This window comes from Abrus precatorius, unplaced genomic scaffold, assembly GCF_003935025.1.
Source record: "Abrus precatorius isolate BTA unplaced genomic scaffold, Abrus_2018 Scaffold8, whole genome shotgun sequence".
Classification (NCBI taxonomy): domain Eukaryota; kingdom Viridiplantae; phylum Streptophyta; class Magnoliopsida; order Fabales; family Fabaceae; genus Abrus; species Abrus precatorius.
This window is the reverse complement of record NW_020874428.1, coordinates 14,095,047-14,113,403: the sequence shown is the minus strand read 5'-3', so window position 1 is coordinate 14,113,403 and position 18,357 is coordinate 14,095,047. Positions and strand designations below refer to the sequence as shown.

General features: G+C 31.1%; 2 protein-coding genes and 1 non-coding gene across 3 annotated transcripts; 1 reads left to right on the top strand and 2 right to left on the bottom strand.

Annotated features, from left to right (window-relative positions):
* Window positions 1–852: 852 nt before the first annotated feature.
* Window positions 853–2,825, bottom strand: LOC113874281. The gene is made up of 3 exons (XM_027512517.1): window positions 1,971–2,825; window positions 1,241–1,817; window positions 853–986 (listed from the first exon to the last, which is right to left on the bottom strand). The coding sequence occupies exons 1-3, from the start codon at window positions 2,823–2,825 to the stop codon at window positions 853–855; spliced, it is 1,566 nt and encodes a 521-aa protein (XP_027368318.1).
* On the top strand, window positions 2,335–2,441 carry LOC113848726. Its single transcript, XR_003501986.1, has one exon. It is a non-coding gene; the product is annotated as a small nucleolar RNA R71 (small nucleolar RNA).
* A 10,303-nt stretch (window positions 2,826–13,128) lies between the features above and the next one.
* Window positions 13,129–17,307, bottom strand: LOC113847892 (tetratricopeptide repeat protein 33). Its single transcript, XM_027477211.1, has 5 exons — window positions 16,903–17,307; window positions 15,215–15,353; window positions 14,835–14,866; window positions 13,923–14,009; window positions 13,129–13,486 (listed from the first exon to the last, which is right to left on the bottom strand). The coding sequence occupies exons 1-5, from the start codon at window positions 17,086–17,088 to the stop codon at window positions 13,352–13,354; spliced, it is 579 nt and encodes a 192-aa protein (XP_027333012.1). The 5' UTR covers window positions 17,089–17,307; the 3' UTR covers window positions 13,129–13,351.
* Window positions 17,308–18,357: the final 1,050 nt, after the last annotated feature.

The following is an 18,357-nucleotide window of genomic DNA, read 5'->3' as shown; positions in this document are numbered from 1 at the left end:
GCTATCTAGGCACAATCAAAGAAGGCCTCCATCATATATGTGAGAACTGTAAAATTGCATATTCAATCAAGAAACAAAGTAAGTTCTAAAGGGTGTAGCAAAATTATGATCAATCACACATGAAAGAATATATTCTGCAAAGCTCAAATTCTTACAATTGGAATAAAGGTGATAATATCAATCAATCATGCTTACAATTCACCTCACAAATCCATATGCACCAATGATAAGAATTTTTTTTATTTTTCAAAATGAAGTGTGACAATCACATGAAAAAGTACACAAACAGAATGTTTACTCAAAATTCAGAAATAGAGAAATGAAGGAAGAATTTGAATTATTCATCACAAAATGGAACAAGGAACGTAATACACAAACAATTATGAATATATACATTATATATTTTTATTTTTTTTTATTTTAGTTTAGCAGGAAATCTGACACAATTCAACACATGAATCAAGAAGTGAACCACTAGGAATTCAATTTATCAAGAATTGAAGGCATTCCTCTATGAAAATTCCATGAGTTCATCAATCTCCATCAAATTCAGAAATTATGTTCCCTATAATCTCTTACATTCTTAACCAATTGCCCAGTTTTAATAATTAATTTCAGACATCATGCACTTAAGAAGAACAATGAACATTTCTCTAACTACCCAACTTAAGAATTTTAAAATCAGAAATGCAAGGTTGGATAGAGATTTACCTGAACTGAAGGTGCAGATGCAATGTAGAAGTGATGCAATTGATTTTATGTCCAGAAAGATTTGAAATTAAATGCTCAATGTTAAGGGAAGAAAATTAGAAAGTAGCAGGAAAATGATGATGAAGAATTTATGTGGTTATGCTAAAGTATGTAACTACTCTTGGCAAGAAGAATGGATGTCACAGCAATGATAACAATCTTTGCAGACCCTTTAAGCTTGTGCTTAACCTCATTTTTAGGCTCAAAGTGGAAGTTCCAGCAAAATACCAGTTTCACTGTCAAAAGCAATTGTAAAGGAACCAGAAACTTAGATCATGCAGAAAAATAAAACTAGAAACTAGAAATTGAAAAAAAATGAAAGGGAAAGAAGTGTGAGTTGTCTCTCACAAAGTCCTCTTTTAATGTCACTAGCTTGACGCCTATTGATCTTTGGTTCTAAGAGATAATTTTGATGATAACGGTTTTTGCTCTATCTTTAACCGTTTCCCTTTTTTCTCACCAACTTACAGCTCTTCATTTAATTCAGAACTTGAGAAAAATAAAAGTGGAGGGACTTCCAGCAGTTTGGTATACTCAACAGGTTTCTTTCCCTCTTCTTCATCAACTTGATATCTAATTACAGCAAGGACTTCTCTTATAACAGAATCATCCTTTTGTTTTTCCTGCTTGGAATTCTGCAATTCTGGTTTAGTGCAATTACTGTCCTCTAAATTTTCTTTTCTTAAAAGAGTGAATTTCCCTCTTTGCAAGTTGTCTTGAGCTTTTTCTTCAGCATTCTTTATAGCTATCTTCTTCTCCTCATCTTTTAGATTAGAAACCTCTGCTCCACTTCTTAATATGACAGCATGGCATTGCTTCCTTGGATTTACAATAGCATTGCTAGAAAATCTATCCTCATCCCTATGTGCCAACTGCTGTAAAATTTGTTCTATTTGAGTCTCCAACTTCTTTATAGATTCCTCTTGATTTTTGAAGTTGGACTGTGTAACTTCTATAAATTGTAGCAGTGCTTCCTCCATTTCATTCATCCTCTTAGACAAAGGTTTTGAAAATTGTGGCTCTATTGGAGGTTGAGATGAAGAAGTTTGACAATATGACCACGAAGGCTAAAAATAGGCATAGGACAATGGTGCTACTGCAATATCACTTTTTGATGTAGGACTTTGTTGATTCCATTAATAATGTGGTTGACTTCTATTGGCTAGATATTGAAAATCACCAAAGTAATTAATATGTTCTTGATGCTCTGGTGTAAATACATCACATGCTCCATTCATATGATTTCCTCCACAAAAATCACATATCAAGTTGCTTGTTTTTACAGTTCCAGCTTGAAAAGTATTGATTTGTTGAGTCAAGGCTGCAAGTTGTTCAAAAAGTAATTGATTTTTCATTTGATTTTGGTTGATCAAAGTCTCAAGTGTCTTTGCTTCAAATTCTCCCTTACTTGGAACATGCCTCTCACTGAAACTCTGATACATGCTGTTTGCCATCATTTCAATTAATTGTTGAGCTATTTCTACAGTTTTAGTATTCAATGAACCTCCTGTTGCTGCATCTACCATAGTTTTTGTGACAACATTCATCCCATTGTAGAAAGTTTGGATTTGCATCCACTCTGGAATGCAATGATGAGAACATCTTCTCAGCAGATCCTTATATCTTTCCCATGCATCATAAAGATATTCACCATCTTGTTGAACAAAAGAGGTGATTTCACTTCGCAGCTTGACAGATTTTGATGGTGGAAAGTACTTAATTAGAAATTTGTTCACTAAGTCAATCCAACTAGTGATGCTTCTTTGTGGTTGAGCTTGAAGCCAATATTTAGCCTTGTCCTTAAGAGAAAAGGGAAATAATCTTAAGCGGATAGCATCTTCACTTACACCATTGATACGAATGGTGTCACATAGCTGCAGAAAAAAATAGAGATGCAGATTAGGATCATCTAAAACATTTCCAAAGAACTGATCTTGCTGTATCAATTTTATTAATGCAGGTTTGATCTCAAAATTGTTGGCTTTAATTGTTGGTCTAACAATACTTGAATTATAACCCTGCATAGTTGAAATGGCATAATCTCCCAAAGTCCTTGTCCTACTGTTTTCAACCATATTGTTCTCCTTTGGTAATGTTTGGGTCACACTTGGTTCTTCAAAAGTGGATGTTATCTTCTGCACTTTCTTTTACAACTTCCTTGCCTTTAGTTCACCCTTCAATTGCTTAAGAGCCTTGTTTGTATCTAGATCAAACAATAGAGCAGCTTTATTTTTGGTTTTTCCTTGTATACAAAAAGAAAGTAAACAAAATATAAACGAAACTAGAAAATTATGAAGAAGTAAAAATGAATTATGCACAAAATTATTGCAAAACATTGCAGAAAACTACAACTAAATTCAGAAACAACAATGCAATTATGCCAAAAAAAAAAATTAGACAATTATGCAGAAAGTACAAAATAGAATCATGCAAATTTCAATAGAAAATGATACAGAAATTATGCAGAAAACATAGAAAATTATGCAGAATGAAAATTACAATTATGCAGAGAAATGAAAAATGAAATTATGCAGAAAAATGCAAAAGAATACAAAAAATTTATGCAACAAACATAGTGCAAAAATTATGCAGAAAACTACTAAGAATGCAAAAAAAAAAAATTATGCAGAAAAATTGTAAAGCCATGTAGAAAAATGCAAAATGAACTTATGCAGAAAATAGAAGAAAATAGTGCAGAAAACTACACAAAATGCAGGAAAAAAATCATGTAGAAAAATTTGAAAGCAAAACAACAAAAATAAATGCTCAATCTAGCTACCTCTCTGCTACTAATGATATTGAAACACAAATTCCCTGGCAACGGCGCCAAAAACTTGTTACAATTTCTAAACACTAGCAAGTGCACTAAGAATTGCAGCAAGTAATGAGTAATTTTAAGATCAGAGTATCATCTCCACAGGGAATAAGGAATTCAAGTATCACTTCACAAAACAATAACTAGTTGAGCCATACGAATTTGGAAGAGTTATAACATGTAGAAAGTAAGAAACAAGAACAATTAAAAGGTAAGAAACTTGCAGCAAAAACAGAGTACGAATTTGATGTTGAGATTAGAAATGGATGAATGATAGTTAGGAATTTATTTCACTAGAATATCAATATTAATTCAACTAAGTCTCTGAACATTCAAGCAATTGATTAATTGACATTCGATTTCACTTATTAATAGTCAAAGGTTAATCCCTTAACTCATTGACCCTAACGATCAACTAAACCACCCTAATCCCTTAGGTGAAGTTCAATTTCAAGTTGCATTAAGATTCAGAACCATAGGATTGCAGAATTAGGTTCCTTATCCCTAAGAAACCCCTAATTCTGGTTGTTAATTCAGATTAGAGAAGCAAATCCAATTCTTATTGGTAAAAGTTTCTCTTTGATTAATCAACCAAATTTTCATTCAAAGATTACGTGAACAACAGAATTAACCACTCAATTAATCCAAAAACTCAAAGTTTAGAGTCAAGAATCAAATCAATACATCAATTTAAGATCCATAAACTCCTAACTATGAAGAATTAAGCAAACATGATAGCGAAGAAAGAGAAAGAAGATGAAGAAGAGGAAGAACATAGAAGAGTCATCTTCAATCGATTCCACAATCCGATTCCTCTTCTTGGATCTCGATGTTCGTCCCCAATCTTCTCTCTGACTCTCTTTGAACGAAGAAAAGAAGTAAAAAACAAAAAATGAGCAAAAGACCCCAAAAATCTGAGCGTTTCTAGTATTTATAGAAATTTCTGATTCTGTGCGTTATCACTCTTACTGATAAGAGTGACAACGCAGGACGTCAAGTACTGCACGTGTTCACTTTCGCCAGCAAGAGTGACCACACGCTAGTTGCCTTAGAACACTTCTTTCTAGAACATCCACTTTTGCCAGAAAGAGTAACCACGCAGAGCTTTGCTGAGATTGAAGTCCTCTGGAACGCTCACTTTCACCAGCAAAAGTGATAATACACACTGGAACGTCCACTTTCACCAGCGAAAGTGGTAACGCGCTACTCGCTGTGATTGAGTTTATCTGGAACATTCACTTTCACCAGCGAAAGTGACAACGCACAGGCTGCTTAATTCTTCATAGTTAGGAGTTTATGGATCTTAAATTGATGTATTGATTTGATTCTTGACTCTAAACTTTGAGTTTTTGGATTAATTGAGTGATTAATTCTGTTGTTCACATAATTTTTGAATGGAAATTTGGTTGATTAATCAAAGTGGAGCCTTTACCAATGAGAATTGGATTTGCTTCTCTGATCTGAATTAACTACCAGAATTAGGGGTTTCTTAGGGATAAGGAACCTAATTCTGCAATCCTATGGTTCTGAATCTTAATGCAACTTGAAATTGAACTTCACCTAAGGGATTAGGGTGGTTTAGTTGATCGTTAGGGTCAATGAGTTAAGGGATTGACCTTTGACTATTAATAAGTGAAACCGATTGTCAATTAACCAATTGCTTGAATGTTCAGAGGCTTAGTTGAATTAATATTGATATTCTAGTGAAATAAATTCCTAACTATCATTCATCTATTTCTAATCTCAACATCAAATTCGTACTCTGTTTTTGCTGCAAGTTTCTTACCTTTTAATTGTTCTTGTTTCTTACTTTCTACATGTTATAACTCTTCCAAATTCGTATGGCTCAACTAGTTATTGTTTTGTGAAGTGATACTTGAATTCCTTATTCCCTGTAGAGACGATACTCTGATCTTAAAATTACTCATTACTTGCTACAATTCCTAGTACACTTGCTAGTGTTTAGAAATTGTAACAAGTTTTTGTTCTTAATCCTCAACCTTATTTCTGTGCGTTGTCACTTTCGCTAGTGAAAGTGATAATGCCCAACACATCTTCATCAATTCTTGTTCCTTGTTTCCAGATTTGCTACTTTTCTTCTATCTTTCTCCCTTAATCCTCAACCTTATGATCTCAACTCAAAGTTTCCTACAAAATAGGTTCTAATTAGTACTTTTTACATAGAAAATTCAAAAAATCTAAACAATTAAACTATTTAGAAATAAATTGAACATTCTATTATTTTTATGAGTTTTTCAACTCTTTCCATCATGTTTTTCATATCAAATGTATTAAAAACTAAGGTAAAATACTAGTAAAATCTGCATTTATCAGAGGACATTCTGGAATTTTCAGGACTTACAAAAGAATAACAAATCTAGTTTATTGAGAAGGGACGAAAATTGACATCAAGAATTTTGTTGTTACTTGTGAAGTCTGTCATAGAAACAAAAGCGACAACTTGTCTTTAGTAGGATTGCTATAGCCATTACCAATTCCTACTAAAGTGTGGGCAGATATTTCTATGGATTTTATTGGAGGACTGCCCAAATCTATAGGGAAGAATACAATTCTGGTGGTGGTTGACCGACTCACTAAATATGCCCACTTCATACCATTAGGACATCCCTACACTGCTACCGAAGTTGCTACAGTCTTTTTATAGGAAATTGTAAGATTACATGGATTCCCATCTTCCATTAGATCGTGACCCTTTGTTTTTAAGCAATTTCTAGAAAGCCCTTTTTAACAGAAACACAGCTAAAGTTCAGTTCAGCATACCATTTCCAAACTGACGGATAGACAGAAGTGGTCAACCAATGCTTAAAAGTTTATTTACGATGCTTAACTGGTACAAAGCCTAAGAAATGGGTCTCTTGTCTTCTAGCAGAATTTCTGGTTTAACACCAATTATAACGCTTCAAGCAAAATGTCCCTTTCAAAGCTTTGTATGGACAAGATCCCCCCCATATTCTTAAGGGATTCACCATCCCTTCTTGTCTTGAAGAAGTCAATAAACTTACAATTGCTTGGGATGAATTATTGGCTACTCTAAGAGAGAATTTACTAAAGTCTCAAGATGTCATGCGCGCAAATGCCAACAAACTTCCTCGAGATGTGGAATATGCAGTCGGTGGTTGGGTGTTCTTGAAGATGCAACATTACAAGAGAAGGTCCTTAGCTAAAAAGATTAATGAAAAACTCTCCCCTTGGTTTTATGGTCCTTTCTAGGTGTTAAACAAGGTGGGTGTTGTTGCTTACAAATTGAATCTTCCATCTCATAGTAAAATTCATCCAGCCTTTCATATCTCTCTCCTCAAGAAGGCCATTGGTGATTCTTTCCAATCCCAACCTTTACCACCTATGTTATCTGGGGATCAAGAATTATAGGTTTATCTAGACTCTGTTTTAGACATTTGTGAATTACAACTGGGCAACATGAAAGTCTTAATTCAGTGGTAGAATCTCCCTACAAGTGAAAATAGTTGGGAATCTGTGGCTAAATTACAAGAGGTTTTTCTAGATTATCACCTTGTGGACAAGGTGAGTCTTTTAGGCAAGGGTAATGATAAGCGTAAACCACCCATCACGAGGGTTTACACTCGCAAACAATAAGCAAGAAAAGCAATAGTCCTGGACCACCACTAGCAAGGTGCACATGGCGCACAACACCCAAGGGGTGCAAACCACCAAACAGTCACAACTATTCTGAATAATTATATCGGTTAGGAATGGATGTTAGATGCAGTATAAATAGAAGTAAACCAAATTAGGAAAGGCGTGCTGGAAATTAGGAAGAATCTGAATTGTGGAGAGACAGGCTCTCGAAAACCTGTGTTGTAAAATATCTTAGATTTTCTATATAAATTTCTATTTCAACTTTTCAATTCTGTTTCATTTTTCTGTCCCTTATCAGGAGTCTTCAGGATTTGTTTGTCATCTCCATTAATCCCTTTAAGATCTCAAATAATCTCCAAGGGCATGGTTTGGCAGATTCAACATTGTGGTTCAACAATCTGGCCTAACTCAAAGTGAAGCTGATCACTCTATTTTTTATCATCATTCAACCTCAAGTTGTATTTACTTAACTGTGTATGTAGATGACATTGTCATTACAAGAAGTGATCATCATGATATTGAAAAGATAAAGCAACACCTTTGTTAGCACTTTTAAACAAATGATCTTGGTAGACTTCGATACTTTTTGGGGATTAAGATGGTACAATCCAAGAATGATGTGATTTTCCAAAGGAAGTATGACAATGATATTGTGGAGGAAACATGATTAATGAGGGGGGGAGGCAAACCTGTTAATACTCCTATGGATCTTAATACCAAATTTCTGCCAAGTTAAGGGGACTCACTTTCAGATCTAGAAAGATATAGAAGAGTTGTTAGAAAATTAAACTATCATATAGTTACTCGTCTAGACATCTCTTTTGCAATCAATGTAGTGAGTCAATTCCTCAACTCTCCTTGTGATGGACATTGGATGCATTAATCCACATTTTGAAAAATATTAAAGGAGCTCAGGAAAAGGTCTCTTATATGAAAGCAAATGACATACTCAAGTTATGGAGTATTCAGATGCAAATTGGGCAAGATCACCTAGTAATAAGAGATCTACATCTGGCTATTGCATCCTTATTGGTGGAAATCTAGTTTCCCATAAATGCAAAAAGCAGAGTATAGTTGCAAGATCTAGTACAGAAGCAGAGTATTGAGCCATAACTTTAGCCTCTTATGAACTTATATGGCTTAAACAACTACTCAAAGAATTGAGATTTGCAGAAGTTAAAGAGATGACACTTATTTGTGATAATAAGGCAGCTTTACATATTACATCAAATCCAGTTTTTCATAAGATAACTAAACACATTGAGATAGATTATCACTTCAATAGAGAGAATAGTTTATCTAGAGACATCACTACTGCTTTGTAAATTCTCATGATCAACTGACAGATGTCTATACCAAGTCTTTAAGAGGTCCTCAAATTAGTTATATATGCAACAAACTTGGTGCATATGATTTATATGGTCCTATTTGAGAGTGAGTAATGGAATTATATAATTATAGTAATATTATAAATAGAAAAATTAGTATCTTTGTAATTATAGTAACTTCTTATTTTTTATAAATAATTCCTATTATAAATATATGTTCTGGTGTGTAGTAAAAGCACATTCATCCAATGTTTCTTGTTCTCTTCTATCAACAAGAGAAATTAATAGGGATGGACTTCAAGACAATACAAGAAGAAAACTAAGAATGTGGTTGCTAATGTCTTGCTAGTTTGCTTCCTATTTTTAAGGTTGATTCTGATTTGCTGCATAAAGTGAAACAACCATGGGAGAATGACCAAAAAATTATGAAAATTATTGATACCATGAAATTGTCCAAATAGCCTATAAGAAGTACACTTGGGACCAAGAGGTGTTGAAGAGGAAAGGCAAGGTGATTGTAGGCAGTGATCAAACAATGACAAAGAGAAACCTCACTTACTTTCATTCATTCAAGGATTCACATGACATATAAAAGGTGGAAAGAGGTGCTCCATTGCAAAGGCTTACAGAGAGCAGCAAAGGAATTCATAGTGTTGCACTGTGTGTCAGATTTAAACCCCAATTGTCTTTCCTAGTTGCCACATGGACTGCTGCAACCTCTACTAATTCTAGAGCAGACTTGGCAATCCATTACCATGGATTTTATTGTGGGATTGCCTAAATCCCATGGAATGATAGTTATTTTGGTAGTTGTTGATAGATTCACAAAATATGCACATTTCATTCCATTCTCACAACCATTGAGTGCTGCCAAGGTAGCTTAATCCTTTATGGACTGTGTAGTCAAACTAATTGATTACATGGCTAGCTTGCTTAAATAATTTCAGGGTTCAGACAAAGACCACAGTTCATGAGTGCATTATGGAAAGAGTTGTTCAAGGCGCATGGAATTGATTTGTTAAAATCCACAACTTTCCATCCTCAAACTAATGGCCAATCTGAAACTTTGAATAAGGCTTTGAAAAGCTACCTTCCATGTTCTACTGGAGATATGCCGTCTAAGTGGGTGCATTTCCTTCCGTTGGTTGAATATTGATAAAATACCAAGTTCAACTTAGCCATACAACTAACCCAATTTGAGGCTTTATATGGGTATACACCAACCAGAACTAGCCCCTTGATCATTAGTGATTCCATTGTATAAGCTTTAGATTACATTATAAAGACTAGACAGCAAATCATCCATCTATTGAAGCACAATTTGATTAAGGCACAATTCTGTGAAATTATGTGCAGATTAGAGGAGAAAAGAGGAGTCCGAGTGTGGTGAACGGGTTTACTGGAAGTTACAACCCTTCAACCAGCATTCAGTACCTAATGTTGCATAAAAGAAACTAAATGCTAAGTATTTTAGACCTTTCTCAATTATAGAAAGAATAGGAGATTTGGTATATAAGCTGGATCTACCTCTAGAGACAAGGATCAACAATGTGTTTCATGTCTCTCTACTGAAGAAACATCATGGTAATCATCCAGTGGCGGCCATGTTACCTAGGGCTTTGTACATCCCCAACCTTTAGCTATCCTAGACACATGAATGAAGACGAGAAGAAATAGGGCCATCATCGAAGTTCTGGTTTAGTGGGAGCATACTAGTCCAGAAGATTCAGTTTAACATGATCTTTCTTTCTTTCTTTTTTTAAGTGCAAATTCCCAATTCTAATATTGGGTAACCCTTTTAAGTACAGAACATTGGACGGCCGTGAGGGCAAGCCTTGTTTAAAGAGGGGTAGCCTATTCTGTTTGCTTTAGATATGAAATACGTATAATCACGGATTGATAAACTGTAGAGATTAATGTTGGAGCGGCGATTAGGTAGTTATATTGGGATAGAAAATCAATATATAAACAGGGAATGTATTGAAAAATTATTCATTTAGTTGTCTTACATTGTTGTTTGTTGTAAGAATACTACTCGGAATACCCAGAACGTACTTCTTGTTGTGCTCTCTTAATATCGGTCATAACAAATGTCGTTGCTCACTTTCTGTGCTTCTGCCTATTATGCTTGTGGTTTTGCCCCTAGTTTCTCCCTCAACAGTCATCACCTAACACCTAGGTTTTGAACTAAACCTGTACTTGTTTTTTTATTTTACTTTTGATAAAGAACTGTATTGTATACTATGAATGTGATGTCGTGTTATGATGTTTCTTCATAAAAAAATATGACATTGAGATTATAAGATTAGCAGTGTACTCTTGATGTTTCTTCGTAAACTTTTATTCTCTGAGTTATGATTAGAAATAAAAACAGGTCAAGTCGTCTGACAAAGACTTGTGACCTAGCCTAGTTTAGGGCTAATCTAACCTTTTTAATAAACAAACCAGTCTCAGACTTTTTTATGAGTCTGTTTAAGCAAATAAGTCAGGCCTGAACTGTTTATAAAGCTTGTTAAACTTGGCCTGTATAAATATATATATATATATATATATATATATATATATATATATTATATAATTTAAAATAAAGCTATCAAATATATATTTAAATAATAAAATTACTTAATAATATATTTTTTATATTCTTAATTCTGTTATTATTAAATTAATATATTATGTTATAATTTTATTTATTTATAATTATAATAAACAGAAATTATATTCTATTAAAAATTAAAAATACTTAGACATGATTATACTTTTTAAATAATAAATTTATTTAATAATAAATTATTATATTTAAACAATTTAAAAAATAATTAAGCCTTTGAACAAGAATAAGACGTAATCAAAACTAAACAAAATAAAATTTAAAAATAAAATAATAAAATTATATTAACATATTTTTTATACTCTTATTTTTATTATTATTAATTTAATTATAATATTAATATATTATATTATAATTCTTTTTATTTATAATAAATATAAATTGTTTAAATCTGAATTATATTTTATTTGAAAGTAAAATTTTATTAAAAAATGATAATAAAATAAAATAAAAAACTTATTATAATATATATTAATATATATATATATATATATATATATATATATAATCATAGCAAATAATATAAATAATATAATTATAAATAAATTATATAATAATATATATTTTTATAACGTACACATGTTTTAATTAAATTATTAATTAATTCATTAATTTATATATAATATATAAGTATGTGTTTTAATTTATTGTATCAGTAATATTTTCTATATTACATTAATATTATAGTGTAGTTAATTTTACATTTATTTGTTAATTTAAAATAACAAATTAATGAAACCAATAAAATTAAATATTTTATAATTATTTTTTTAATTTAATAGTTATTAATGTTTTCATTATATATATATATATATATATATATATATATATATATATATATATAGTACTAAGTTTAAATTTTTATATTAAATTTTATCACATATTTTTTAATTAAGATAAAAATTTAGAAATATAAGCTATTTTAATTTAAATATAAATTTTAATAATTCTTTCTATGCTTATATGTTATTTTTCTGCATCTATAAATTTTATAATATAAGTATTTATTATATACAATTTTTATAATGATGATATTTATTTACTTTTTAAAATATAATAATTTTTTTAGCTGATTCAATAAATTTTGTAAGTGTTATTTTTTGTAATCATTTTTTTAATTTAATAGTTATTATTATTGTCATTATATATATATATATATATATATATATTGCATTAGGTTTAAATTTATTTTTTTAAAACATAATAATTTTTTTAATTGATTCAACAAACTGTGTTAATGTTATTTTTTTTATCAATTTTATGTATTTACTATAATTTTATTTGTTGAATATAAGATGTCTTTAAATAAACAAAATATGTTTCTAAAATAAAACTAAAATATTTACTATTTATATAATTTTAAAAAATAAATCAAGAAAAATATAAATATAAATTTTATTAATATAAAATATTTATAATTAATACTGAAATAATATTTTAAAAATTATTTATAAAATTATATAAATATTATTATAATTATTTAATAATTATTAAGAATATAGATAGAAATTAAAAAAATATATAAACTAATTTGATAATAAAATATTTATATTTTTATTAATATTAATTTTTTTTTTATAACAGACTTTGTTAATAAGTTTCAGGCCAGGTCAGGTCACTTAAACAGATTAAGTCAGATCTAAAATAAAGCCTTTAATTGGTAACAGGCCAGGTTCAGGCTTAATAATTATGTTACAGGTTAAACCTGTTTAGAGTAAAGTCTAATTTGACCTGTTTCCATCCGTAGTTATGATGATCCATTCAGCCATTTTTGCATTTGAAAATTTTGTGTAAATTTTTTTTTGCAATTTTTTATTCTCATTTTTAATTTGAGAGAATTGTGACGTACTATTTTTCACTGACTTTTGTTTTCTTTGCTTACTCTATATTTGCATTCTGGATTTTAGAAGATTGCCTTCAAAACGAGTGCTTCATATAGTAGCTGCAATTAATGCCCCATTCTATAATTACTTTATGTAACATTTTCTTGAACCAGCGCATTTTAGGAAGTAGGAACTAGTATTCTCCAGCATAAGATCATTCTGCAATTATTGATCCATTGGATCTGCAAGAAAGTATCGTTATTACACACAAACATAACTATTATGTCACCTCTATATCCAATTGAACTGTTGTGGGCATTGAGTTGAAATTTCCTATCTCAACATAAACTTATATGAACAAATATTACATAAGAAATATTTGGATGACTTTGTCCGTTGTGTACCTTCACGATTTTTCATCCTTATCGCCAACCACATAACGATTTTGAGTGGCACTCAGTCCTGATGAATGAAGTTGCTTTCTCTTCTTTACTAGATGTAATGCAGTTTTCCTATCATCTTGAGCTTCCTCATACTCAGGCTGCACAAAACAGTAAATTTTGATTAGTATCCAACTGAAAATGGATAAAAAGATGCACCCTTGGGCTTAAGCTTCAGAAGAAAACATGCATACAACAAGTGGCAAGAACCCAACTTCCCACAAAAAATCCATAGGCCCAAAATTAAAATCTGGTGAACGTTCTCATTTAATTCTGCTCATTAAAATATAGAACTCTTAATCAACAAGTGATTAAGTTGCTCTAATTACAACTGATCCTAAGTGCTTGTTTAACTACTACTACTTCATGTTTGATTTGTAAAATTATTTATCACTGTTTATCCAATTATATCGGAATGTCAAATTATAACCAGTCAAACTTCTGGTTATTGATGTCATAAATATAAATACAAGCTCAATGCTGGATGGAAAATTTGAGTAACATCTAACCCAACTACCAAGCACCATGAGGACTAACCTTGAGAGCTAAAGCTCTGTCAAAGCTTTCAATAGCATTATCCGGTTCACCAAAATTCAGCTGTGCTCTGCCAAGTGTGACCCATGCCTGGAAGGATCAAGATTGAACAAAACTCATCATTTTGTAGACTATAAAATGAATTCGCACTGATTTAGCTGGCTCGATCATTGGTAATCTAAAATTAAACCATGGCATACTATTCTAATTTAGACTAACACTTTTTAAGTCCCAAAAATACAGTTTGCAAAGGATTTGGTATAAAAATATAAGAATAGTGAGTCAGTGACTATATACGAATCTAACATGGACATAACATAAAAGCCAACACAGCATCAAAGAAAGAAAATTGACAAAGCATTTGGAAATTCAAGTTAGAGCATTATGTCTTAAGCACACAAAACATCTAACAAGGTTATGGATCTTACAACTTGGGTTTGCAATGCGCATTTGGTCATCCTTTTTAACACTTTTAAGCATTACATTACAGGAACAAACGTGAATCAGGTTTAAATGAAAATGATACCGAGTTTCAAATATGTATTCATACTTTTGAGATATACTGAACAAAACAGAGCTAGCAGCCAATGATTGCTTCGAGTTGCAACTTGGAGGAATGTTTGGAGATCAAAATGAGGACATCCAATTTTATGATTGAAATAGATCAAAAAGACACAGGTCACTGTTTCTCTCTATAATTAAGAAAATTCTTAAGAGGAACTTCCAAATACCACTTGTCCATTGTTAAACTGATTATATATTTGCTTTGCCATATTTATTAATTGAAAATTGAAACTACTCAACAAAATTGGAGTAAAAAAATGACTTTTAAAATTATCATGAATAGGAAGGAATAATACCAAAAATGTTAATGATAAATTTTACATGGCATATACAAATAATGCAGTATCATACCTCAGCCCATGATGGTTGCAATTCAGTAGCTCCTGTCAAGTAGAGACAATAAATTATCATATTTCAAGCACTAAACCATCTCCGATTAAAATTATATAGCAAACATTGCCGGCTAAACCCCAAACAATAAATTTAGGAATTGAAACAGAATATACCTACTTTGCCAGAACTAAATATATAACAACAAATTGATGAATATAACTCGTATAGAAAAGAGAGACAATTTTAAATTTTTCATTGACAACAAGGGACATACTACAGTATATTCCAATTACAACCCAAAAAAGACTTCATTTGTTATACTTAGTTTAGTATATTAAAAGTTCATTCAGTGTAGATTAAATAAACATTATTAAGAAGCATGTAGTGCATTGACACACGAGTTGCAGCCTTTAAAGCATTCCAAGCATCTCCAATTTCAAGTAAAACTTGGGCCTTTTGTTCATGCAAAACTGGAACATCAGGTGCCAACGCAAGAGCAGCTTCCCATTTACCAAGTGCTTCCCGATATTTCCCATCCTACAAGAAAGAACACAGGAACACACCAAATTCTAAAAAATCTAGGACAAGAACATAGCTTATACACATATGTATAATTGAAAAATTAAGGAAAAGGATTCATAATTAATAAATCACATATATAAGCTTCAAATTCAATGTTACAACATCTTGTTATATGTCATAATTTTCAAATTGAAATGAAAATGTTGGGGGAAATGAGATTGATACATGACAAAAGCACCTATCTTAAAGACTTAAAAATAGACCCTAGTTCTGTGTCTTATTTTCTTTGAGTTTTACATGGATGTGTCATGCCATGTTGTAGGAAAAATACAAAAAATTGATGTGCCTTGGACATGTGTCGACAGTGTGTCTAACACATGACATGCAGACATGCCCCCAAAATGGACTGTCCAAGCTATAAAGGATAAAGGACACACCAACACATTGTGTGCCACTTTATAATCATATAACTAATTGTACCCATGATGTTCATTTTGAAAAATAAAATGTAAAGATTCACTAGGAATAGACCACAGAGTTAAAAATGAAATGTTGAATCCACACTGACAGAAGTTAATCTGACACCAAACATGGAGGTACGGGCAAGATATTTAAGAATTAAGAGAGAACATTCAAATCATATCACAGAAAAAAATTGAAAGAACAACTGCACTAGCAAGCCTTTAATACCAAAATTTCATTTGTCTAGATGAACCCTGAAAAGGAAACAACTTAAGGACCTTATAATGAATTCATTTATGTATCTCCTTATTAGATATTAAATTCCACAAGCCGAAAGAAATTTTATAGGTAGAGACTTAAACAATCATGTTAGTTGTGAGGTAAGACAATTTACAAAGGTTATGAGGTGGTTTTGATTTTGAAGAGTTAAATGAGGAAGGACAATCTATTTTTTATTTCTTAACGGCATATGACTTCAAGATTATGAAGGAGCATCTTATCACTTAAAATAGTGGGGTCTCAAGGTCACAAATTGACTTCTTTTTGGTAATGAATCTAGATAAAAGAATTTGCAACGATTGCAAAGTGATTCCAGGAGAGCCTTACCAAACAACATAGGACTTTGTTCTTGATGTTGTTTTAAGAGTGGTAAACGAAGAATTTTACAAGTTATAGACCGAAGAATCAAGTGGTAACTACGTAAAGGTGATAAACAGTTAGATTTTAAGAAGCAATTGGCAAAAAATGGTAATTGAGAAGCATAAGGTAGTGCTAACCTCATTTGGAACTAGATGTCTAAGAAGTTCAGAAAACTTGCTAAGACAATTTTGGGTGAATCTCTAAGACAATAAAAGCATCTAAAGTCATCCATAAGTAAGTTAACCTATATCATATATCTAAACTTTCAGTGCTCAATTTTCAGGTGAAAAAAGAAGGAAAGAACACCGCCTTTCTGTTAAATTACAAATAATTTGGGTGATCCTAATTTCTTTCATAATTCTATGTTCCCTAGTTGAGGTTTCCTTTGCCCCAAAAAATAAATGAATAATAAAAGAACCTAAGAGGAACCGTGTGTTTATGTGATGGTAATAATGATACATACCATAGCAAGCTTGTCTCCTTGAGCTTGGAATTCAGTAGCAAGTTGTGTTGTGTGGGATTGGTCAGAATTGGGAGTGTCGTTGTTGGGGTGTTGTTGATGGTGCTCAAATGGATGGTCAGTGAAGTGTGACAACGTAGGTAAACAACGCTTCTTCTTGTTATTGTCGTTCTTCCATGTCACCTTCATTTCCACCCTCAACTCTTGTCTCTGTTCAACCCAAATCACCTAATTTTTCCTCTTCACCTCTGTTCTTCTTCTCTCCACAGTTTGGATTGGGCCTTCGTCTTTGTCGCTATTCCAACTTAATTAGCCTCTTGGCTATGTAACCTTGCAAATAGCTCAAGTAATCAGAGCTAGCAGATTATAAGATGATCATATTCGAATTTGAGTCTTAAAATTTTCACTTCCCCTCTCTGGCCAAACCACGTGGTACGGCCTATGTTAGTGTTATGATTTGGGCTAGCGCGTTGGAAAAGATATTGTCTTGTACGTTGCCCATGTTGTTGGGCTTCCTTCTACGCAGGGCTCAGTAGCTAGGGAGTTGCTTCTTTTTTTTTTCCTTCTTTTTTTACGTTCTATAAAAAGAATTATAATTTTTTTAAAACATCCTTCACCATGATAAAATAAATTTCTTTATTTTTTATTATTTTTAATTTAGTGCAAAAAATTATTAATAATTCTGAAAATTAATTTCCAGGAGTATCTAAAACTAGTTCTAAAAATTAATTTCTAAAAGTGTAAAATTTTAATTTTGAAATCTTATTTTCAGAAATACTCCTAATTATAAGGAACAACTGCCATTTTTTTGTCATAATTATTAAAAATTCAGACTCATTTTTAAATATACTAATTGCTAAATTTATTTTTGTACCTTTAGTTTATTATAAAATTATATTAACTAAAAAAACTCATCTATTTCTCATATAACTTACTTAGTTTAATATGACGAACATTTTTCAAATAACATTAATATTTATACTATATAACTATTTCTTGTTAATTTTGATGAAATAGTTTTTTTTTTAATTGGACTCGAAGTAGTAGTAAATAATTTCAAAAATTAAATTCTAAAGTATGAAAAACTAATCTTGGAAATTAATTTTTAGAAGTGAAAAATCTTAATTTTAGAAAGTTATTTCCAAAAATAGTTAATGATTTCATAAATTTATTTTCAAAAGTGTAAAATTTTAATTTCAAAAAATTATTTTTAGAAACATAAAATCTTGATTCTGGAAAAATTTATTTTTGAAAATTACTTTCCAAAAGTGTGAAAACATAAATTTGGAATTAATTTAATTTTAAAAATTTATGTAATTTTCTAGAATAAAAAAGATTAATAATTTTATAAATAATTTTTGAAAGTGTGAAAGTTTAATTTTAAAAATTAATTTTTAAAATATAAAATTTTATTTTTAAAAATTTGACGATGTTGACAAATCGACGAAAGCCGACATA